The following is a 26,239-nucleotide window of genomic DNA, read 5'->3' on the forward strand; positions in this document are numbered from 1 at the left end:
AAACATCAAAGGCCAATTCCATATTTACATTGTATCTCTACTTCCTGAGGAGACTGAGGTTCCTTGGAGTATGCAGGCCTCTCCATCACATGTTCTAGTCTGTTGTTGCCAGTACAATCTTCTGTGTAGTGGTGTGCTGGAGCAACAACATCAACATGGGTGATGCCAATAGGCTCAATAAACTAATTAGAAAGGCTTGCTCTGTTGTAGGAGTCAAACTGGAAGCCATAGTAGAACAAAGGACCCTATGGAAAATCCTGGCCATTTCTGGACAGTTTCTCATCCTCTTGCATGCCACCTTGGCTGAACAGAGGAGCACTTTTAGTAATAGACTAAGACCACTGTGCTGCTGCAATGTGAGGTTTTTTGAGGTTATCTTTACTCTTGACCATTAGGCTGTATAGTGAGTCAGCCAAGGAAGTGATGACCCCTTCCTGTTAGACTGTTTGAGGTAACTTATTTTTTTATTCTTTCTTATTTCTTTTCTAATATTTGTATAGTTGTGCACTTGTAATCAATAAAGTATCTATCTGTCTATCTGTATCTACAATGCCTTTTTTTTAAACTACACACAGACTTCACGCCTGCCGATTCACACCCATAATACAGACATCCAGATGAATTTTAATCTGCATTGTCTGGTCTGAGATCCATGGCTTTTAAAAAACACATTGCTCAGAGCTGCACTCTAAATTAATTCCACTAATTTATACTCAGACCCAAAGACTGATGGCCAAAGTAATTTGCTAAATGTAAATGTGGTAAACCAAAATATTGCTGAAACACTTGTCATCATGGTTCATCTCACTACTAGTTCCCTAGTCTGGTGGCACCAATAGCTTAATGTGCAATGCATGGACCCAAGTTGGCTTCCTCTGAGCAGCATATGTGGTTAGCAGTTCTTGAAATGCACCTTCCCACAAGGGCTCAAGGCAATTCTTTTATTGGTAGACCTCACCAATACTTAATCTCCTGACTGCTATGTATGGCATGCTGCAGTCATCACGATCTTCTTGGGCTTCAAACACCCATTGCTGGTAACCTTTAAGAGTGGTAGTAGTGCTCCACAAAACTGCCACGTTCTTTCACTCATGGATGTCAGTTTGTTTAACCAAAAGGGGAGGAGCGACTGTCAAGTACATGGGATATCCAAGTACTATCCCATGACGTTTCGGGCCGAGACATCGACAGTGCTTCTCCCTATAGATGCTGCCTGGCCTGCTGCGTTCCACCAGCATTTTGTGTGTGTTGCTTGAATTTCCAGCATCTGCAGATTTCCTCATGTCTGACCACTTTAGTCCAGTTTCCAAACAGTTTCTGTCTTTTTACTACCCCCATAGATAGTGTGTGGTACAGTTAAGCAGCATAATGCTTACACTGCAAGGTTTTTGTTAACTCCCGTATCACTTTACTGGTAAAGTGAGGACTGTTATCACTCAGGGATTTCAAACCTTGAAATAAATTCTAGGAGTTTAAGAACAATTATAGCATCATTTCAACGATTTAGATAGATTTCTAACCATTGAGAAAACAAACATACATTAACCAAGTGCTTAGTTAAAAGATCTAGGTAATTGTGTAAAGTCTATTTGAAGATGTATAAATGACCTCCCAAGAGGAGGGCCCAGCAGTGGCAGATACTGGCAGTGTTTTCCTGGGATTATGTCTCTGGCAGTTTGTCATCACTTTATCTGCTATATTGGGAATATTGGTGCATCCTACTCATTTTGATTATTCCCATCCTTTAGTACTTTAGTCCAAAAATCTTCTTCAGAAGTTTTATGATTTGAAAAGCTTACAAGCAAGTTATCCACATACTGAAGCACTATGGAAGAGTTTTTATAAGATCTAATTGTCCTTTAAAAGGGTTTTGCCCCACATTGTTACCTCCTTTCACTCATAGACTCTCTGTTACAAGCAAACATTTAATTATCATAATTCTGTGCCGAGGAATGTCTTAGGACTTGATGTTCTCCTTTATATCTGAAAAGCTGCTAAGTGACATTATAAGAAGCAGATAAAGTGACTTGTGGTCCTACAAGTCCCACAATACTTAACTGATACATTGTTTAAGGGTGCTTATGGCCAATTAAAAGCATGAATTCTGGAAAAGATGATTCCAGTATCAACCAAGAAATTTAGTTGTTCACTTACAGTAAGAATAACAGGTTCAGAAATAATTACAGTGGGTAGAGCTGTAATTGTACAGTTCGGGAAAGGGTTATTGAAAATAAACGGCATTGTCTGATGTGCTGGTGGAGGTGGAAGCTGACTGTTATCAGAGTTGTAGGTCACATCGGTTAAATGCATATAGAACAGTTAATGTTAAAACTAAGTTTACGATAAAATTGTAAGTAGATTGATCAGCCAAAACTTGATCACTGCCATTTTGATTAAATTTAAAGAGCAGTAAAAGTCAAAATAACATTCAATTTGTATAGCCATCACAATTTTTTCTAAACGATACATACAATACATTCCCCATCTCCCTACGTGGATTTAACTCTCTGATGGTTTAACTAAGTTTGATAATTTTGCAAAACCCTCAGAGTTCTAATTAACAATTCTCATTCCACTCAAGTAACAGAATACATTTCCCTCAACCTGAGTTGCAACCTGTTTATGGTAACATTTATTAAGATGGACATTCCCACCTCAAGGATTAATCTGAAATATAGTATGAATTCTTACTTATACTCTCTTCGTGAGAGACACAGCCCATAGGTGCACTTGGTGGACCTGAACCTCACTCAAGGTGCTCCCCCATTTTATTTTTTACTGCCACAATATTCCTCCATTAACTCCATTACCCAAGTTTCTCAATATGTTGGTGACTAATGTGATGGCCTACATTGACAACTTCACACAGCAAGAAGTTTGCATTCCAACAGCGTAATCAGTTCTTTGCTCAAATATGAGCTACCTAGGATTTGGGAATTTGGAACTGATCAGCGGCCAGGGCACAATTTCAGTCTCCCGTATAACAAAATCAAGGGTTAGCCATCTTGGTGGAACCTGCACTAACTGTCATCAGCAGTTAAATGGATGTCGACAACTTACACTGATTCCCTGACCACACTTTATTTACTGGTCAACAAAGAGAACTGCTTGGCCCCTGTCACCACACTGCTCTGAAGTTTGAACAAAGAATTGCCATTTTTATACAGAAATTGACCAGTTGTAAGCAAATACTAAGTCAATAGAAACTCTGTGAACTAATCATCCACATTTCAAGTGTAAATAACCAATTAAATCCATGTGTTAAAAGCCAATAGTACTTGAGAATTAGTAAAATAACAGTCCACTAGTAAAGAGTTGCCCTTGAATCCTTCTTTTGCATCTTCATCTTGTCTTGCTATGCTCAGTGAACTTGGTGCCCACACTTAAAAAGAAATGCTGTGCAAAGTGTCTGCACACCGTTTGGTTAGCACATATCTTAACAATTTCCACAATTCTTTCCCTCTGTTCCCTATAGGCCATTGTTCAAGCTATGGCTTGATGTCAATCCTCCCAGGGCACCCATTTCCCAGTGAGTCACTCTGAATCCCATATCCTTAATAACCACTCTGCTGATGATTTCCCCAAATTCTGTCTATACCAATTCCCCAAATCCACCAAATGCCTTGGAGGAATAGGTGGTCACAGATTCTGGTTTTTCCTCCAGCCCACTCCCTCTCGTGTTTAAGATACCCTGTTTCCTCCTCTATCCAAGAGATTGTCTTGTGTTGTTTTATGATAGCTGCCAGCAGCCTAAAAGCTTATCTTTATCTCCCCTTCTTCTCCAGGAACCCTAATCCCTTTACAATGGCCACAAGGTAGTGTCCCATCTTTTCCCCTTGAAGGTCCAGCTTGTCCATCAAATCAACCCACACACCATAGACCCTAGTCTATCATTAAATTGGCCAGGCTGCTAAACCCTGCAAAGTTATTGGTTCACTCTGTTATTTGGTATTCTTTGTATGGGGGGAGGGTGTCTTACTTACTGTTATTCTGAATCGTTTTTACTTTCTACTGCATTTGTCAGATCCTTGCCTATTATGCCAAATTTTACGTGAGAAGGTTCACAGACCTGGTTGGTAAGGCAGAAAGGCACAAATTCTTCTTGCCAGTTTCAAAAATTTTGTTTATTGGCACAGGACAGAGCAAGTATTAAAATACTTACCTAGATGTGCACTGGCCCCCTCACTGCAACACACACCCCGCTCTGCCCAATTTGGGGCACTGGTCATGATCCAGCCTGTCGTTGAGGCCTCAGTAAACTTCTTTTGAGCCCCTGACCGCTCTACTTTTATGCTCACTCCACATACATAAAATGCTGCAGTAAGTGGTCTAATACATTCGTACCAGCTCAAACCACTGAATTAATCATTACTTGCCATCACTCTCCCCAAGCCCTACCCGTGTTCATGTTGTGTTTCATGTTCCCATTCTCAAGGTCACCATCGAAGCTTTTGGGTTTCCTCTGGGTGCTTTGGTTTCTTCCCACAGTTCAAGAATGTACCAATTAGTAGGTTAATTGATCATTGTAAAGTGTCCCATGATTAAGTGAGGGTTAAATTGGGGGTTGCTGGCTAGTGCAATTTGAAGGATCAGAAGGGTCTACTCTGCTGTGTCTCAAGAAATAAATACACACATGCATAACACTGGAATGTTTAAAATATGAGAATCAGATTTATTATCAGTGACTACACTATGTCATGAAATTTGTTATTTGGCAGTAGTACAGTTCAAGACATTAAAATTACTATAAGATACAATATAAATAAAAGCATGAATAAAAAATAAAAGTGTGAAACAGGATAAGCTTTTTATAAATAAACTTTTATAATCATGTTAGTGACTTTGAAATAAGAGGAAATAAGTGTGATTTTGAATGGGGAACAGAAAAAAAAACTATGGATACACTCACAGTTCAGAAGCAATACAATTTCTTTAAAGTTGATATTTGAGGATGAAGCTCAGTAAGCATTCAGTATAGGATTGGAAAGACAGAAGGAGAGCATAAGGAGATAGGATTAATCAACATGGTTGTATGTTCCTGGATATACTGCTCAGATAATTAATTTTCTTACCTTTGTTAATTCTGTGTGTTATGGTTTCATTGTATTTTGTGAAATATTTTTAACGCTGTCGTAGTAAAATATGCTAAATTCAGTTGACTTAAGCTTTTACTTGCAGAGGAACAGATGGGGAACCAGTTTTGCAACACCTTAGTCATTTGAAGACTCCAGTGAAGCAAAAACTCTATCTCCTGTAATTAAATTGCACTCCTTCAGTCTTAGGTGTAGACAGTTTGTCATGTTACCAAAGTAATTTGTGTTGTTTGCAGAGTCCAAACTTCTAACGCATGATGTATGTAAAATGTACGATATATTAGCAGTGCAGTTGGTGGGCATTCGTTTGTGTGCCCACAATGAAGCATTATTAGACATGACCTCTTGCCCTAATTACTGTCCATTTACCAAATTAAAGGCAATTGTTGATCCTGTTTATCATATTTAAGATAATTTCATGTGTTTACCCAGTTGGACTGTCAGTGGAGGGGAATAAATCTTTTACACATTTTATTACTTAGAAGGAGGTCATTCAGACCATGGAGTTTATGCCAGCACTCAGGTTGATCCCATTCTCTACTTGCCCTGAAACTTATTCTCTGACATGTTCATCAACTACATCTTAAATTGTGAGTGCCAGTTCTTGTGTTTAAGCATATTCAGGAGTAATCTTCTCTCTGCTTGAATAAAGATGCTTCTTAGCACCCACTCATACAGGTATGAGTATGTTGGGTGGGAGGGAAGAAAGATCACAGGCAGTAAGGAAAGAAGACAGAGTCAGTTAAAATGATTATATGTATGGCTTGTGTGGGCAGTCCCAATTGCTGAAGAGAATCTCAATCACAGTGGTTAGGAATGTATCTTGGAATGGGGATGTGAATGTATCAGTCTTGGGTTCCCAGATTGTGGGGTTCCAACCTTTTAGGAGTTAAAAGTTAATCCTTTTGTTTTTTTCTTTTGTTCAAGCAATCAAATCGGAAACTGTTCTTGACAATTGTGACCTCTACCTATCCAGCAGTCTCACCAAGACATTCACGAATAGGCACATTGCAAGGTTAGTTAATGCATCTTCTTATTTTTCTAGCATGTAATAGCTTGGTTTTATTTCCCATATTTGCATGATGAGATGATTAATCTGAAGTGATGAATTTTCAATTCAAATTTTCTTTGATTTGTCAATAAAAATCCAACTAAAACTGCAGATGATGGAATCTGAAACATAATAAGAAAAGTAGGAAGAACTCAGCCAGTCAAGTAACACCTTTATAAGGAGTAAGTTAATGTTTTGGGTCAGCAATCCCTCTGTAGAATTGAGAAGAGAATGGAAGGTTTTAATTTTTCAAAGCAGAGCTGTATTATGGAGACGTGGAGTACAAGACAGAAGACCAAATGGAAGTTAATTTATCATGCTGCATTTATGTTGAATTGGAAGTCAGATCTGGGTCTGCGCCTGAGAATGGTCTGGTATGTGCAGTTTCTGATCCTATGATGGACTCTGCAAAGACTTAGCCAAGCAACACTTAAAATATTGGAAAAAGACAAACAAGTGATTCTGACTAGAATCTGTAAGGTGACTTTTGGTTACTGGTTCTGTACAACAGTTATGTTGTTCCCTGTAAAAACATATCCACTTCAGTTTTGAAGAATTCAATGGATCACAATTTTTTTTTGCTAATGTTCATCAGATTTCTGTACTGTTTCTTATGAAGATCTGCTTCCTATTTTTTTTTTTAATTTTCATCCTCTAATTTTAAGCAAACTTCCCTGCTCCAGATTATATAAGAATCCTAGAAAATTTTCATTTTGAAGCTTTTAAAGGTGTACAGTAATCCATCATTCAGCGTATACACTTGAGTATATAGGATTGTTTATTTACTCATGCTTCAGTATAGGATTCAGGACACCTACCACAATTTCGCTATTGCAGGTTAATAATTGTGCTGTACATTTGTGAAGGAGGTGCCTGTGGGAAACCAGGGACTTTCACAAAGGCAAAAGGTGTTAACAGAACCCTAGGAATAGACCTGTTTACTTAAAAATAAGTAATTTAGTTCTAGCATCTTAACAGTTTCATTCATGTTTTCACCATCTATGCTCATATTTTTTATGTATGAGTTATAACATGGAATGATAGAGCTGTGAAGATTTCTGATTTACAACTATAAGTCCTCCAACCATTGGGGCTTAAACATACATAGTGATTTTTGTTTGTGAGGTTTTATGTACGACTATATCCTCAAAATAATTCTTGTGACTTTGGATGCTATGATGATTAGTTGTTGCTAAACCTCTTTAAGCTGATGATGCTGGCAGGCAACCTTCTCCTAGAATTGAGTCATCCTTTTTTAGATGAGCCAAAAAAATGATTCTGTACTCCCTTTATACAACTGACTAGTGACAACATCATATGATTTCTTTCTACTTTTTCCTTCTTGATCCCAATGCATCAGAAGTTGAAGGACCCAAGCCTTTTACTTAATTAATGAAATATGTGCATTGTTAGCAAGGTCAGCTTTTATCATCTATTTGTATATGCCCCTGAGCTACTTTCCTGAGCCAGAACAGGCCCCCATTTTTTTGGGCTGAGATTTTCCAAAATCACTAGACTTCCGATTCCTCATGTATGTCTTTTTTATTCATTGTGCTCTAAATGGGGCCTGCTTGCATCATTCATTATTTTTTACTATTGCCTTTTTTCCAATTATTTTGATTTGTTTTTATTACCAGTATTAAATTAACATTGAATAGAAGAATTTGATTTCATTTTTCCACAATCTAACCAAATATCTATACCTACAGCCGTGCCGTGCAGCGCAGCTTGGCTATAATCAGACAAGCCAAGCTGAAAAAATCCAAGAAGAAGGAATACTGTATGTACTACAACAGATTTGGCAAGTGCAACCGAGGAGACAATTGTCCCTATATACACGATCCTGAAAAAGTTGCAGTTTGCACAAGGTATATCTGTATTTCCTGAATCTGAATTTTGCTAATCTTTATTTGGTGAAATTTATTCTGCTCATTGATGCATTAAAATTAAAAAAACAAGTTGGTATTAAAGTATACAGTAAGCATTAAGCAGAGTGCCTAGAGAATGCAGAAGGAAAAACTTACTCTTGGAGAATTTGCATAGTTCTGATTCAAAAAAGATGGAGGTGAAATCCCAATGGTGATTAACCCGTAGAAAATTCACTTTGAAGCAGTGTTATTTGTGGAAATGTATCTGGTGACATTGCACTCATAGTTCTCAGTTTGTATCTCTTGTTACCAATACTTATCCTAGACATCTTCATTTCTTTTTCTCTCTTCACTGCCTTTCTGCCTTAGGATCTATGTTAAAAAAATACTGTTCGTACTGTTTTTGACCTCCCATCTTGTTTTCTCAAACTCATCCCCACTGGTTTATTTTATTCCTTTAATCCTTCTCTCCATGCAAGTTACCTACCTAACTTTTTATGTCCTTTGTTAATTAATCACAACATCTTAGTTTCAGATTGGCCTAATTGCTTTTATTCCACCTCCTTCACAAAACTGTGTTCTATCTAAAGCACACATTTTTGCTTAGATTCATTTACAGATGCATTTTAAAAATCTTGTTCACCTACTTTTATTTACTGCAAAGTTTGAGTGGATCAGTAGCTACAGGATTTTTTTCTGTCCTGGTGACATGTTTGACCTCAACTTAACTATCACACAATATCCAAACCTGAATCATGCCCAATTCTTCCATCACAGTAACATCACCAGATCATGCCCTTACCAGAGATCATCTGTAAAAAGCCTTCTTTTTAACTATTATTAACCATTCTAGGCCATTCCAAATAGGCCTTGCTTGTTCAAACCTTTTCAAATAAGTGTAGTTTGAATCTGTCAAAGTTGTCACTTCAGGACGTTAGAAACTTGAAGGCCCATGACAACCTTTAATCTTCACTTTCTTCTTGGTAGATTCCTACGTGGAACTTGTAAGAAAACTGATGGGACATGTCCATTCTCGCACCAAGTTTCAAAAGACAAGGTAGTTCCTTTTGCTTTTGTTCATAGTATGAAAAGAAATTATTTGGAATGAATATCACTTTCAGAACAGCTTGTTTCTTCATGTTACATGGTTGGTTGAGTTGGTAATGGTACTGTAGATTTGCGCCTTTCATATTAAAATAACTTGTTCTCTGTGCTACATCAGACAATCTTTCTTGAGCAGTCGAACAAATTGTTTCCAGGATCTTTAAGGTAGGCAGGGAAAAAAAAATAAGCCAGAATTGCTACTCCTAATCAATTCACAGTGCTTGATAGTGGTACGTGAATGTGATGTGAGAACCAGGTCAAGTGTGCCCATTTTGTACCTGCTGCAAAGCAATTGGATAACTATCTGCTTAGCTATCTATATGATTTAAGAGAGAGTCAAAATATGCATATGAAATTGCAGTGATTGGAGGTGAAAGGTGGTCAAACTGGAGGAAAGTGAGCTGTGATGTCTTATTGAGTTTAATATTAGAACCACTGGTCTTTTTGATATGTGCAAATGACTTAGACTAGGGAAATGACATCATTTCAAAATATGCAGATAGCAAAAACATGGAACTATTTGGTAAAAGACAACTGGAGGACATGGACTAGTGGAGACATACCTGGCAGATAAAATTTCACACAAAAAGTATGCAGTAATTTATTTTATCAGGAAGAATGAGGGTGAAATCAGAATATAGGGGTAGTTACAATTTAAAAGGTTTTAGGAACAGATGAACATCAAATGTGTATTTGTTGGTGGCAACACTACTAAAGCAACATGCAAAGTCAATAGCTTTATTATAAATCTGTACAATTTAAAGTAAGTTATCTGTTTTGTTTATAAAATCCTCCTTAGAGATCAGCTGGATTGTGTTCAGTTCTGGCCATCCACTTAGGAAAGGATGCAAACAAAATTAATTGGAATGGTACTGGGGTATACTGAGACCTTGGAAGAGGTGGTGATATTCTCCTGAAGCAGCGAGGTTTAAGCAAAAGTTTGATTGAATACAAAAAGTTTTCAAAGCTATGAATATTTTAATAGAGTAGATAAGGATAAATTGTTTTTGACAACAACATTGGAATTGCATCTAACAAAAGAACTAGGGATAACGTGGGGCAGGGGAATTCATCACATTGCCTGATGAGGTCCTAATGAAGGGTCTAGCCTAAAACGTTGGCTGTTCAATCATTTCTGTGGGTAGGGCCTGATCTGAGTTCCTCCAGCATTTTGTAAGTGTTTCTCCGCATTACTTTGGCTTGTTGTGATTGGAAGCGCTGTATCTGAAATGGAAATATGCAATAATAATGTTGAATAGAGAACTAGATAACCAGAAGTGGATAATGTGGTGGGAATGTAATTAACAGAGCTGTTGCTCTTGGCATTATAGTGAATGCATGTTAGCACCTTTGGAAAGGGAAACAGAAAATTGACAAGAGGCAAGCAAGGTAACTTTTTTTCATTAGATATGAATCCCAAAATAATCCTCCTTATAAGTAATAAACTTACCAATATTGACTCATTCAGGCCAGATAATTACGAGTATTTTTAAGAATTGAGGTAAAGCGTGGTTGTCTTGGATATCAGCCTCAGTTGCATTATTACCATAATTGTTGTCCCACAATGTTTACGATATGAAAAGAATCAAAGTAAAATATCCTCTAAGAATAAGTATATTTCATTGTGCATTGTAATAGACAACAGAAGTTTTACGTGACAGCAGGACATCTAAATGTAGAACTTATGTGTTAACTGTGCATGTGAAGTTTTCTTTATCAACAGACCATTAAGTCTGACTTCAGTGGTGGGAAGTTGTTGGAGAAGATCCTGAAAGGCAAGATTTATGAACATTTGGAGAGACATACGAGGGGTGATTGATAAGTTCATGGCCTAAGGTAGAAAGAGATGAGTTATCAACTCATTGACAGCACTTCTCCCTATAGATGCTGCCTGGCCTGCTGTGTTCTACCAGCATTTTGTGTGTGTTGTTGTTTGAATTTCCAGCATCTGCAGATTTCCTCATGTTTGAGTTATTAACTTCAAACTTTCTGCGTTATCACTCAGAATTGAACTGCACGTGCATGTAACAAGAGCGTCTTGGACCTCCAGGTGGTCCACAGCAGGGGTGATTGATAAGTTTGTGGCCTAAGGTGGAAGGAGATGAGTTATACTGCTCTCGTTACATGCACGTGCAGTTCAACTCTTTGAGTGAAAATACAAGAAGTTTGAAGTTAATAACTCGTCTCCTTCTACCTGCGGCCACGAACTTATCAATCACCCCTGCTGTGGACCACTTCTACAAAGAAGGCATCCGTATGCTCCACGACCGCTGGACTAAGTGTGTGAATGTAGGAAAAATAAATGTGCTAGGTTTTCTAAAATTGACTCCTCCTACCTTAGGTCCAGAACTTATCAATCACCCCTCGTAATCTGATTAGGGATAGTCAGCGTTGCTTTGTCAAGGACAGGTCATGCCTTATGAGCCGGATTGAACTCTTTGAGAAAGTAACAAAACACATTGATGAAGGTAGTGTAGTGTATACGGATTTCAGTAAGGCATTTAATAAGATTCCCCATGCAAGGCTCCTTCAGAAAGTAAGGTGGCATGGAATCCAAGGAGACCTTGCTTTGTAGGTCCAGAAATGGCTTGCTCACAGAAGGCAAAGGGTGGTTGCAGATGGTTCATTTTCTGCATGGATGTCGGTGATCAGTGCTGTTCTGTAGGGATCTGTTCTGAGACCCTTCCTCTTTGTGATTTTTATAAATGACCTGGATGAAGAAGTAGAAGGGTGGGTTAGTAAGTTTGCTGATGAAACAAAGGCTGGGGCTGTTGTGGTTAGTGTGAAGGGTTGTCAGAGGTTACAGCGGGACATTGATGCAGTACTGAGCTGAGAAGTGGCAGATAGACTTCAACCCAGATAAACGTGAAGTGGTTCATTTTGGTAGGTCCAATTTGAAGACAGAATATAATATAAATGGTAAGACTCTTGGCAGTGTGGATGATCAGCGAGATCTTGGGGTCTGTGTCGATAAGACACTCAAAGCTGCTGTGCAGATTGACAGTATTGTTAAGAAGGCTTATGGTGTGTTGGCATTCATCAACCATGGGGACTGAGTTCAAGAGTCGTGAGGTAATGTCACAGCTATATAGGAACTTGGTCAGACCCCACTTGGAGTTCTGTGTTCATTTCTAGTCACCTTACTACAGGAAGGATATGGATACAATAGAAAGGGTGCAGAGGAGATTTCCAAGGATGTTGCCTGGATTGGAGGGCACACCTTATGAGAATAGGTTGAGTGAACTCGGCCTTTTCTCCTTGGTGCGACAGAGGATGAAATGTGACCTGATAGAGGTGTATAAAATGATGAGGGGCATTGATTGTCTGGATAGCCAGAGGCTTTTTCCCAGGGCTAAAATAACTAACACGAGTGGGTGTACTTTTAAGGTGCTTGGAAATAGGTACTGAGGGGATGTCAGGGTTAAGTTTTTCACAAAGAAAGTGGTGGGTATATTGAATGCACTGCCAGCGGCTGTGGTGGAAGCGAATACAATAGGGTCTTTCAAGAGCCTCCTAGATAGGTACATGGAGCTGACAAAAACAGAGGGCTATGCACTAGGGAAATTCTAGGCCTTCTCTAGAGTAGGCTACATGGTTGGCACAACATTGTGGACCAAAGGGCCTTTAATGTACTGTAAATTTCTTTGTTCTATGTTCTGTGTAATTCCAACGTTAGCAAGTATTCTTAAGCAATAGTAAATAAGCAAATGTTGTTCCATTTCCAAATTTCTTTCTGCTCTCCCCATAATTAAAATAAATTAAATTGTGAAGACACTCACTTGCCCATCCATTGAGACATTCCCACAACCAATGATCTCACTTCAAGGAATCTTTATCTTATTACTTCATGTTCTCATTATTTATTGCCGGTTGATCTTTCATTGATCCTGTTATAGTTACTATTCTATAGATTTGCTGAGTATGGCCACAGAAATTTGAACTTTGGGATTCTATGTGGTGAAATGTGTAAGTACTCTGATTATAAAATTTACTGAACTTCAGTTCAGTGTACAAGTGTATACATTTTTACCTATTTTCTTTCTGTCCTTTACAAAATCTTTCTCGTACATTATGTACCATGTGCACTTGTGTGTTCTCTCATAATCCCTTATTACATTTTATTCTTGTGCTGACGCATTAATACTATTTTATTGTCTTATATTTGATCACGAAAAAGACATGAAAAATAGGAAGAGGAGTAAACTATATAGCCACTTAAGCCTGCTATCCCATCCTGTAAAATCATAATTGATCTGATCTTGGCCTCAAATCTGTTCTTCAAATTTCCCCCAGCGCACCCCTTTTTTTTGCATACTTTCACTCATGTAATGTTTCACTTTCTGTTCTCATACAGCTGCACATCTATTTTTTATTTAAGTTCACATAATTAAGTAAGTTTTCTATCAAAAGTTACTGAATATTGATCATACCAGGAAATGTAGTTGAATGTTCCCCAGCAAAGCCAGCAGCAGTGTATTTGATAACAACTTAAATTCTCCAAGCACTGAGGCTTAAGTGACAAATTTTGGAATATTCATATTCGCGGGTGTACAGTGCAACTCTTTGCAATAACAAAATCATTCAAAGCCCTGAGTGCATTAAGTGCTATAAAATGTAAGCGTAATCTGAGGAAGTTAAATGTCATTGTAACCAGCCTTAACTAATATGCACTTGAAGATACTGTTTCTTATCGTATTTAAATTGTTTGCTTTTTTCTACTCACTCCTGAAGCAGTAATCACATTTACTTCAGAATCGATTGATGGTGATCCCTAAAGCAGACATGAACAATAATCTATACAAGTATCAAACATGTGAAATAAGAACTAGCATTGATATCAAATCTCTTGTTATCTGAATGTCCTGTAATGCTTTAAAACCAAAAGCTGCCTTTCAAATATCTTCACTATTGCCACACGGTTAAATGTTTCTTGCTTTTGTTGGTTGAAATAGAATCTCACAGGGATGTTGAACAAAAAAAGATTTGCCAATATACTGAATAATTATTTTCTTGTATTACTGTGCAGTAAACAATGAAGTAAATCTTCTAAGTATTAAAGATAAAATGATTTTTCAAGCATAATATTGGGCTGGAGCAGTTTATAAGATGAAGATAATCACAAAGTGGATTTGGGAGAGGAAGTTCCGAGAGTTTAACAAAAATATAGGGATCCAAAAGCAAAAGCACTGATGCTAGAAATAGGAATTAAAACAAAATGCTCAGCATTTGTGGGGAGAGAAAGGGAGTTTCATCAAACAATGATATACACTCAGTGGTCACTTTGTTGGATATAGCTGTACATGTGCTCATTAATGCAAAGAAGCATGTAGGTGTGGTCAGTCAGTTCAGTTGTTGTTCAGACTGACCATCAGAAAGGAAGAAATGTGATTTAAATGACTTTGACAGCAGTGCCTAACAGGGCAGTTTGAGAATCTCAGAAATTGCTGGGGTTTTCACACACAGCAGGCCCTAAAGTTTACAGAGAATGGTGCGAGAAACAAAAACCACCCTGTGAGTGGCAGTTTTGTGGACAAAATAGTCTTGTTAATGAGAGGACAGAGAAGAACGGCCAGACCAGCTTAAGCTGATGGCAAGGTGACAGTAACTCAAATAACTATGCATTACAACAATGGTGTGCTGAAGAGCAACACTAAACACACACTTCGAACCTGGAAATGGGTGCACTACAACAGCAGAAGACCACAAACGTAGACTCATTGACCACTTTATTAAATATAGGAAGTACTTAAAGTGGCCACTGAGTGTATATGACCAGTTGTAGTTGTGTAAATGGACGAAAGGCCAATAGTTGCTATGCATTCATTGTTCTTGGTGGTAATGTTCAAAGTTTGAAAAGTATTTATGAAGAAGTTTTAGTGGAATGCTTCAATCCATCCAGTAGACAATGCACACACCAACCATCCTCTGCCTGTAGTAGAAGAAATAAGCATCTAACCTTGTAAATGGGATGCCAGTCAACTGAACTGTTGTATCTTTGGTAGCCTTGGAGTTCTTGTGTTATTGGGGCTGTTTCCATTCAGTAACAAATATACCATCACATTCCTAACCTATGTTTTGTATGCGGCAAATAAACTTCGAATACCCTCAGATTTTAATAGCTATAACATCTAGTTAATGTTTGAGCTAGCCTAAATAATTATTCAGTATATTGGCAAAATTTAAACTAGATTTCCAGAGGATAGGAACCAGAGTGCCAGAATGTGGAGGTAGATGTTGGTAAGATCTTAGACAAAGCCAGGAATCAAAAGGTTGAGCATGATATGACTAGTGTTCTGAGTTGCATGTATTTCAATGTATGAAATATCGTAGGAAAGACAGATGAGCTCAGGGCATCGATCAACCACATGGAATTATGACACTGTAGCCGTTAGTGAGACTTAGTTGTGGGAGGGGCAGGACTGGCGGCTCAATATTCCAGGATTCAGTTGTTTTAGATGTAATAAAGTGGGAGGGATTAAAGGTGGCATTACTAGTCAGGCAAAACATCATGGCAGTTCTCCATCAGAACAGACTGGAGAACTCAACCGGTGAGGAATTATGGGTGGACTTGAGAAATAAGAATGGTATGGCCACGTTAATGGGGCTATATTGCAGACCACCCAACAGTCCTAGGGATTTAGAGGTACAAATTTGTAGAGAGATCGCAGACTTGTTGCAAGAACCATAAAGTTGTTACAGCAGCTGCTTTTAACTTTGCACATATTGACGGGTCATATACAAAAATGCTGGAGGAGATAGTGTTTGTCAAATGTGTTCAGCAAAGTTTCCTTCATCAGTACATGGAGGACGCAATGAGTGAGCGTGCAATACTGTATCTGCTATTAAGGAATGAGGCAGGGCAGATGACAGAAGTTAGTGTAGGGGAAGATTGAATCCAGTGACCACAGTGTCATTGTTTCAAAGTATATGCAAAGCAATGGGTCTGGTCCACGGGTTGAGATTCTACATTGGAGAAAGACCAATGTTCATGGCATCAGAAAAGATCTGCAAGTGTGGATTGGGACAGGCTGCTTTCTGGCAAAGGAGTACTTGGAAAGTGGGAGGCCTTCAAAAATGAGATTTTGAAAGTACGAAGCTTGTATGTGCTTGTCAGAATAAAAGGTAAAGATCACTAGTATAGGGAACCTTGGTTTTCAAGAAATATTAAGGCCCAGGTTAAGAGAAAAAGGAGGTGCATAGTGGGTATAGGCAAGTAGGAACAATGAGGTGCTTATGGAGTGTAAGAAATGCAAGAGAACACTTAAGAAAGAAATCAGGAAGGCTAAAAGAAGGCATGCAGTTTCTCTAGTAGAAAAGGTAAATGAGAATTCAAAGGAATTCTACAGGTATATTAAGAGCAAAAGAATTGCAAGGGGCAAAACTGGTCCTCTGAAACACCAGAATTGTAATCCATGTGTGGAGCCAAAACAGATGGGGGAGATCTTAAATGCATTATTTGCATCTGCATTTACTTGGGACAGGGATAGAGTGTCTAAGGAAGTGGCATTAGCTACATGGACCTTGTATAGATTACAGAAGAAGAGGTGTTTGCTACCCTGAGGCAAATCAGGCTGGATAAATACCCAGGACTTGACAAGGTATTCCCTTGGACCCTACAGAAGGCATGCAGAAATTGCCAGGGTGCTAGCAGAGCCAGTTATAACATCCTTAGAGACAGGAGAGTTGCCAGAGGATTGGAAGATAGCCAATGCTGTTCAGCTGTTCAATAAAGGCTTTAAAAGTAAGCCAGGAAATTATTGACATCAGTAGTGAGGAAGCTATTCTAAGGAACTACACACACACACAGACACACACACACACACACACACACACACACACACACACACACACGCGTATTTGGATAGACATGGACTGATTAAGGATAGTCAACATTGCTTCATAGTAGGTCATGTCTAACCAATCTTACAGAGTTTTTCAAGGAAGTTACCAGGCAAATGAATAAAGGCTAGGCAGTGGATGTTGTCTACATGGACTTTAGTAAGACATTTGACAAGGTCCCACATGGGAGCTGGTCAAGAAGGTTCAGATGCTCAGCATTCAGGATGAGGTGGTAAATTGGATTAGATATTGACTTTGTGGAAGAAACCAGAATGGTCGTAGAGGATTGCCTCTCTGACTGGAGGCCTGTGACTAGTGGAATGCCGTTGTGAGCGGTGCTGGGTCTTTTGCTGTTAGTAATCTATATCAATGATCTGGATGATGATGTGGTTAACCGGGTCAGCAAATTTGCAGGTGGCACCAAGATTGGGTGTGTAATGGACAGTGATGAAGGCTATCAGAGCTTGCGGAGGGATCTGCATCAGCTGGAAAAATGGGCTAAATATGGCAGTTGGAATTTAATGCAGGCAAGTGCGCAAGTGAGAGGTTTTGCATTTCAGTAGGGCCAACCAGGTGAATGCTAGGACACTGAGGAGTGTGGTAGAACAAAGGGATTGGAGAATACAAGTACATAATTCGTCGAAAGTGGTGTCACAAGGCCATAAAGAAAGCTTTTGGCACATTGGTCTTCATAAATCAGTGTATTGGGTACAGAAAGTGGGATGTTATGTTGAAGTTGTATAAAATGCTGGTGAGGCCAAACTTTGGAGTATGATGTGCAGTTTTGGTCACTTATCTACAGGAACGATGTAAACAAGGTTGAAAGAGTGCAGAGAAAATTTATAAGGATGTTGCCGGGTCTGGAGGACCTGAGTTGTAATAAAAGATTTAATGGGTTAGGACTGTATTCTTACAACATAGAAGATTGAGAGGAGATTTGATAGAGGTATACAAAATTATGAGGGGTGTAGATAGGGTAAATGCAAACAAGCATTTTTTGTTTGGGTTGTATGGGTGAGGTTGGGTGGGACTACAACCAGAAGTCATGGCTTACGGATGAAAGGTGAGAAGTTTAAGGAAAGATGAGGGGAAGCTTCTTCGCTCAGAGGTTTGTGAGAGTGTAGAACACTCCCCAGTGCAAGTGTTGCATGCAAGCTCAATTTCAATATTTAAGAGAAGTTTGGATAGGTATATGGATAGTAGGGATATGGAGAGCTCTGGACCCAGTGCAGGTTGTTGTGAGTAGGCAACTTAAATGGTTTTCAGCATGGACTAGATGGGTCAAATGGTCTTTTTCTGTGCTGTAGTTCTCTATTACTTTAGCCATTGCAAACCAGATATTATACAAGTCAGAACTGGACAGTTTCATAATCTGAGGGATAGCAAATGCATTTGAATACAATATACTCATGAGGACACAGAGTCCCCTTTAATTCTATTATGGAAGGAAGGTAATCGAACATAGTTGAGTTTAGGATACTGAGTGAGTTGATCTATTGGATGCATTGGTATAGATTAAAGATTTTTTTTATAAGTACTGAAAGATTGTACTTCTTTAGACAGACTGTCTTATTTTTTCTTCCTAACTTTCATGACTCTCTATTTCCTTTCTTCTTGAAGTGCTGCAAGATCTTAAAAGAAAAATAGGAGGCTTTGACTACCTGCTGTGTGATAAAAAGCATTCTGTTTAAATGACAGCAGATATCCCCCAGTTCTGAAAAAAACTGGTATCTATTTGCAAACTACATAACAGGCATATTTGATTTATTACTTATGGGAGCAGGAAGCCTCAAGGAAGCAGCAACCTTGCTCCCAGATCCTCTGCTCCCCGTTAACCTGCATTATTACAAAGAGCATTGTAGTTGGGGCCATTCATCATGCTTTCAGGCAGAAGCAGCAAAAAGCCAATACCTTTGCTTAGCTTGTTTTATACAACACCTAAATATATTTTTAAAAAATCATTATAAAATCAAATTTGGAAAGCTTTAAGCAGTTTATTCTGTAAGTAATTGCCATAACCCTTTCCAAGTCTCTTCTTGTTGATAAACTGAAAAATATATCACTTTGGAAATACTTTTGATTTTACGTGTAGTAATTTTGCACATTGTCATCACAAAGAGTGCTGGATTGCTAATAGCATGAACCATATATTGGTTTGTCATATGCTTCTGTTTCTTTCTCCCCAAATGAAAATAGACTTTATTCAGCTGCTGATCACAGTTGAGTTAAAAAGCAGAAACCTGCAAGTAAATCTACAGAGGACATATCTTCAGGAGGAATAATAAAAGGTGGCATCAAAGAGCATTGGCATTCCAGTTGTAACCTGGCTTATCTTTCAAAGCAAGTTGAGCGTTAAGGCTTGACTTAATTTTGCAGTGACATTTGCAGAAGGTGGTATGCTGCTAACATCTCTAGGATCATGGTGCAAAATAAATTCAGTAAATTGATTTATTATTGTCACGTGTAATAAGGTACAGTGATAAACTTGTTTTGCATATCATCCATACAAGCAAATTCATTACAACAATGCATTGAAGTAGTGTAAGGTAAAAGAATAACAGTGCAGAATAAATGTTACAGTACACAGAATGTGTAGTGCAAGTGGATAGTAAGGTAGATTGTCAATTGCTGCTTAGTCATACTAATTGAAGTTTTTTTGGCCAGGAAGTCAAGGATCTCGTTGCAAAGAAAGGTGTTGAATCCGAGGTTACGAGTTTAGAGATGAGTTTGCTTGGACTTACAGTCTGAGTCTAATGGCTAACCCATTGGCTAGTCTGAGCCTCCATTTTGGACTGGTACTGTCTCGGTATCCTTGGTAGTTTTACAGAGGTTATGTCTTGATTTCATGCAAATGTCATGATCACCTGATTTGAATGCTGTAGTCCTAGACTACAATAGGAACTGGATTATTCATGTTTTCTTGTATAGGAATACCCAGATCATCTTCCTTAGTGCACAGTCCTCAACATATTTGCTGATGTATTATAGTTTGTGATGGTGATGGCATACTTTTCTGGGCTGAGTCTTTGAACATGGACCAGTTCAGTGCTAAACATAGCCTAGTCTTGTGTTATTCTAAATACGATGAGGGAAATAATTTGATACTTCTTTCAAACTATAATTTTTCTACATACATTGAGTCAAAAAAAAAGCAGCTTCTGCCTTGGCAGGTTAGATGCATAAGGTCCTCCGTTTACTAGCCAGTAACTTGGGACCAAATAATGAGCTAGTATTACAGGGTATCTCCTTATTCATATTCATTGAATATCTTCTGGTAGTGTTTAGGTTACAAGATTATCTGACAGAGTTATGGGCAATTGATCTGAAGATGTCATTGTGAATTCCGTTGTGACAGTTAGGGAAATTAAATAAGTGTGGGCTTGAAAATAAATAATCTAATCCCAATAAAAGGAGTCATGTATCTACTGGATTATTTTAAAACCCATCTGGTTTGTTAATATCCTTTGGAGTAGAAATCTGTTATCCCTAATTGGTCTGGTCTATACATGGCTGTGGACTTGTGTGGCTATCTCCTTATCATCTTCATGATTTGGGGAATTGAGGTGTACAATAAATGTTGGCAGTGTCAGTGGTATCGATAAAAAATTGTTAGGTATCAGGCAATCACGTGTTTGGCTAAGACTGCAGCTGGTGAATGAGGTTTCATTCCAATAGATAGTTAAGATGGATTCCTCAAGCCTTTTAAAATATTGTTTAACTTTGTGTGCTTTTTTCAATATATATATTGTACAGCTTAGCTTTTTCTTATGTAGGTCATCTTTATTTTGGGTTGTAGCAAGATTGCTCATCTATATACTGCCCTTTGGCATGTAGATGAAATGGGTTTGTGTCATACCTCTGAACATCAATTTTTTTTTGATAATGTTTCTGTGAGATGTTCAGCTAAAGTAAAGTTGTTATGTAAATGCAAGTATTGTGGTAAAACGTAGGTTATATCATGGAGCCAAGAAGTGTAAACAGTATTTAAAGTAATTTCCCCAAATTTCTTGAGGGTGCAGTTTGAAATGGATTCATTGTAGTAATGCCCAGGCTAGGCACCAATTGCCTGCTCAGTTAGGGAAATCCTTAGTTTTGCATGGAAGCTGGCTGGTTTGATAGCTTGGAAAATTTTGAAGAAATGGCTGTTCTCTGGTTCACTACTCCATTAGTTTGGCAGCTTAAAGTCAGCTTTGCTGTGGGCATTGCATTCAGTATCCTGTCCCTGAACCACAGCCCTTGCCCCTCACCTTCATTCTGGGATATCTCCAACACTCACTTGCTGTAAGCTGCTGGAGGAACTTAACATCTCTAGCTGCAGCTGCGAAGGGAAACGGCCAATCGGTGTTTTGGATTAAGACCCTTCATGTTCCCTTTTCACCAGTGAACAAATCTCTCTAACCTTTATAGACCATATATACCACTGCCCAGTGTTTTGAATTCATTAGCATTCCATATTCAGATTCCTGAGATCCTATAGCAGAGCACAGCATCACTACAAGAAACCAAGCCCATTAATGCCTGAGATTACTAACCAGATCAGTCTGCTGCTTACTCTTGTCTAAGAACCTTAGTAATTTTCATCTTGTGTACAACCACTTGTGCCCTCCTCTGAGTGCCCTTTGACAGTGTTATTCTTAATGGATCAGTATGCTAGAGGGAGGAGGTGCTTTGTGTGCTAAGTTAGACTGCACACAACCTCGTATACAACAAGAAAGAGTACAGGGCTAGCAAGCATCAGGAGTACTGAATCAATTTGAATTATTTTCTTTATTCATATTTTAAGTAAAGGTACTGCAATTTTAGTATGGAGCTAAACATTAGCAATAAGTTTGATTATTCATAAAGAGCCCAAGGACTTTTTTTCTAAATCAAAGCTCACACAGTTAAGGCTCAAGTCTTGTAGCCATGTTGTAGCATAAGCAGTTTATTTAGTAGTTTACAAAAAATAAGAACAAAGAACAAATTATTACCAGAGAAAAATCCTTCCCATTGTTTCTATATTAAAAATTGAGTAACTCAGCAATTTAATGTGTTAATTTTCCAATTCTGTTCAACTGGAGAAACTGCTGAATTAGCACAGCTGATATTGGCCTGTTTGTTTCACATACAGACATTTCTAGGTTGACACACCTAGTCCCATATCCTTCCATCTGACTCTACCACAGAGTTTATTTTTAATTATAACATTGCATAGAAGAGAATGTCAATGCTCCAATTCACCATTTTTCATTCTCTATTTTATTGACAGTTCCTTTGTTCTAAGCGCAAAGTTCCCACTGTTCATGCATAGTATTCTGAATTAGAATTTCAGAGAAATAGGGACATTGGTTTATCTCCTAATCAAAGTATTACAGGTTTCCCCCGCTATTCGAAGGTAGAGCGTTCCTATGAATCAGTTCATAAGCTGGAATGTCGTAAAGTGAAGTAGCAATTATCATTTATTTATATGGGAAAAATTTGTGAGCGTTCACAAACCCAAAAAATAACCTACCAAATCATGCCAAATAACACACAAAACCTAAAATAATAGTAATATATAGTAAAAGCAGGAATGATCTGATAAATACACAGTCTATATAAAGGAGGAATACTTTTCTGCAATCATTCCAGCACTGTCCACCGCAGCGAAAATCTCACACAAGCGCTCTTGGCAGAAAGGCTCAGCGCAAGCGCTCTCGGCAGAAACACTCTTTCCAGTAACCTTTACACTATGAAGCTGCCAAATCATACCAAATAACACATAAAAATACACAGCCTATATAAAGTAAGAATAATGTATGTACAATTTAGTTTCACTTACCAGAATCGGGAAGACAGTGAGCACACTGATGATAGTGTGTTAGGCTGAGTCATTGGAGTTTGGGATGGTGGGAGACTGGGGTGTCAACTCATCGTCGTCTGTTTCTATCAGGGCAGGCAGGCCACCTTCTTCTATGTCTGCCTGCCTCGATGTTGAAGGTCGAGTTTCATCGTCTGCTGTGGCTGATGTGGAAAGCTTGAAAAACCATGGTATGTTTCACTGCCTAACCTCATGCATTTTTCTATCATACAGTTCTTTGTAAGCACTCAAACCATCCTGCAAATATGCCCTAAACCCTTTCAAAATTAAAGTCGTACTTTTCTGTAATCATTGCAGCGTTGTCAGTTGCAGCGAAAATCTCATGCAGTTGCTTCATGTTCAGTTCCTGCATGACTTAACTTTCCATCTGGTCCAGGTGCTCTGCAAACTCATCTTATAGGTATTCTACAAATTTTCTCTCTTGGGATCCAGCACCAACCTGAGTTTCCCAATCGTCTTACACATTGAAAACCATGTTGCTATCGTAACATTGCCCTTTTAACATGCATATCTCCCATTGTAATTTGTAGCCCACATCCTGGCTACTATTAAAGGCCTGTATATAATTCCCATCAAGGTCTTTTTACCCTTGCATTTTCTTACCTCTACTCACAAGGACTACATCTTCCAATCCGATGTCACCTTTTTCTAAGGATTTGATTGCACTTATTTTTACCAACAGAGCCATCCCACCGTATTTGTCTACTTGCCTGTCTTTTCAATATAATGTGCATCCTTGGATGTTAAGCTCCCAACTTTAATCTTTTATCCACGACTTAGTGATGTCCACAATATCATACCTACCTATCTCTAGCTGTGTTACAAGATCATCTACCTTATTCTGTACACTGCTTGCATTCAAATATAACACCTTCACTTTTGTATTTGTCACCCATTTCAATTTTGTCCCTATGTTACACTGCAACTCATTCCATTGACTGCAATTTTTCCCAGTCATCTGCCTATACCATCTGCCCCATCTTCTGTCCTATGACTGTGGTTCCCATGTCCCTACCAATTTAGTTCAAACCCTCTCCAACAGCTCCAGCAAACCTTCCTGCAAGGATATTGGTCCCCTTTGGGTTCAGGTAACCTTTCCTATTTGCACAGGTCATACCTTCCCCAGAAACGATTCCAATGATACAGAACTTTGAAGCCCTGCCCACTGCACCAGTTTCTCAGCCACGCATTTATCTACCAAATCATCCCATCCCCCTCACTGGCATATAGCACAGGCACCAATCTGATCTAAGATAGCAGCACGCTCAGACACAGTGAACACTGCATCTTTGGGTGTAATAGTTCATCCATGTTCTGTACCCCTTTGTTATGATTGGAAAATGCTGTTGGACTGCAGAGGCGCTCTGTGGCTTGGGCTTATTGTGCAGGCCATTGCCTGCTTCAGACCTCAGTGAGTGGCACCATAGGATGAGATGCACAAGGAAACAAAAAAGAGGAGAGAACACACTGGAATCCAGGAGCAATTTCAGTCAAAGCCCTTCAGGCTGGCTCTCCTCTCGTTTCTACTGATGTTATTCTGCTCACTTGAAAATAAACTGGACTACCTGCACCTGAGACTGAACCAGTGAGAGAAGAACATGTGTGCACTCATTATCATGGAATGATGGCTTCATGAATCTATCCCAGATGCAGCCGTGCAGCTGCAGGGTTTCAGTGTATTGTGGGCTGACTTGAGTCCAGCTACCTCAAGCCAGGCCTGGGGTGGCGGTATCTGTATTTGCATAAATAAGGACTGGTGTACAGAAGCTTTAGCAGTTACGTCCCATTGTTCACCGATGATTGAGTTTATTTTTTTGAAGTGCATACCAAGGGAGCTCACTACAGTTGTGTTGGTAGCTGTATATATCTACCATTCCCCCCCCCCCCATCCCTACTAATGCTGATGAGGTATTGCGTGAGCTTTACAGCCCCATCAGTGACTTTCAAATCATACGCCCCAATGGTATTTTCATTATCGCAGGTGATTTTAACAATGCAAACCTAATGGCTTTAATTCCACCAGCGTATTGATTTTGGGACCACAGGTGAAAATGGACTAGACTTTGTTTACACTAACAAACCTGATGCCTGTAAACCAGTCCCTTGACCCCACATTGGATTCTCACATCATTTATCTGTAATGTTAATTTCAGCTTACAAACCAGTGATGAAATGGGTTAAACCAGTTTCAAATGTGGTGAAAACCTGGCCATGGTAGGCAATCTCTGCACTGCAGGACCACTTTGACAATACAAACTGGAGTATGTTTAGGGAGGCTGCAATCTATGGCAACCCTGTTAACATCGAGGAATATGTGGATTCTGTGACCAGCTACATGGAGTAGTGTATTGAGGATGTTACCATTAAATGCCCTGAGGCCTGTCTGCCTTCATTATTGCTAGTGACTTCACAAGGCATCTTCAAAAATGTTTTACCAAAATTCTACCAGCATGTTTTTTGTCCCATCAAGAGACCAAACACCCTTAACCATTGCTAGACAACTATCAAAAAAGCCCACTGAACCACACCCCTGTCCCCACTTTGGTAAATCAGACCACCAGGCTGTGCCCCAGCTCCCAACATACAAACAGAAGCTAAATCAAGACGATCCAATACAATGCTGGTCTGAAGAATTAAATGAATTGCTACATGGCTGCTTTGATTTGATAGATGGGTCTATGTTCAAAAACTCAGCACTCAGCCCAGATGAATATGTCATGAACATCATCAGCAACTGTGTACAGAGGAGGCAATATGTGTGTTACCAAACCTGAAACCATAGATGAACAAGGAGATCCACTCCATACTGAAGTCTCGGACTGCAGTGTTCAAATTAGGTGACCCTGACTTTTACAAAAAATCAAGATGTGATCTTAGGAAAGCTATCAAGGAACTTGGGAGATAATACCTGCCCAAAACCAAGTCCCAGTCTAGCTATCAATTGTGGCAGGACTTACAATTATAATAAGCTCCAAAATGAAGTTGGGCAGCATCATCGACAACAGAATACCCCTTCCCAATGAGCTTAATGGATTCTAGGCACATTCCGAACAGAAGAGAATTGGAATATCATAAGCCACCCTGACAGCCTCCAGTACGTCCTGAACTCCCAGTCACTATTGTGAACTCTGAAAAGTGATCCTGCAAAAAGTATGTTGTCCAGGTGGTGTCCCTGGTCCTGTCCTTAATCCTGTGTAGACATTTTTATCCTCTGCCTGCTTCATTCTGAGGTTCCCACCTCCTTTAAGAAAGCCACTGTTATCAAAGTAAAACAAGGTAAGGTAATGTGCTTTGTTGACAACTGCCTAGTGGCTCTGACACTGGCAACATGAAGAGCTTCAAGAGGCTATTCATGACATGCTGTAACTCCAGCCTCACAGATAACCCTGACCTACTGCGATTTGCCTACCACTGTAACACATTAGCAGTGGACGCTATTTCCCTG

The 26,239-nt window shown here is 39.0% G+C and overlaps 1 protein-coding gene across 2 annotated transcripts in view; it reads left to right on the top strand.

Moving 5' to 3' along the window:
• The window catches only part of zc3h3 (zinc finger CCCH-type containing 3), a 280,002-nt gene that overhangs the window by 183,838 nt on the left and 69,925 nt on the right, over positions 1-26,239 (top strand). For both annotated transcript variants that reach the window (XM_059974653.1, XM_059974644.1), the window contains exons 6-8: positions 6,021-6,108; positions 7,854-8,012; positions 9,000-9,069. In XM_059974653.1, the coding sequence (XP_059830636.1) occupies positions 6,021-6,108; positions 7,854-8,012; positions 9,000-9,069 (317 nt within the window). The remainder of the gene's footprint in view (positions 1-6,020; positions 6,109-7,853; positions 8,013-8,999; positions 9,070-26,239) is intronic.

The sequence above is a fragment of the Hypanus sabinus genome, chromosome 1 (assembly GCF_030144855.1).
Source record: "Hypanus sabinus isolate sHypSab1 chromosome 1, sHypSab1.hap1, whole genome shotgun sequence".
NCBI lineage: Eukaryota > Metazoa > Chordata > Chondrichthyes > Myliobatiformes > Dasyatidae > Hypanus > Hypanus sabinus.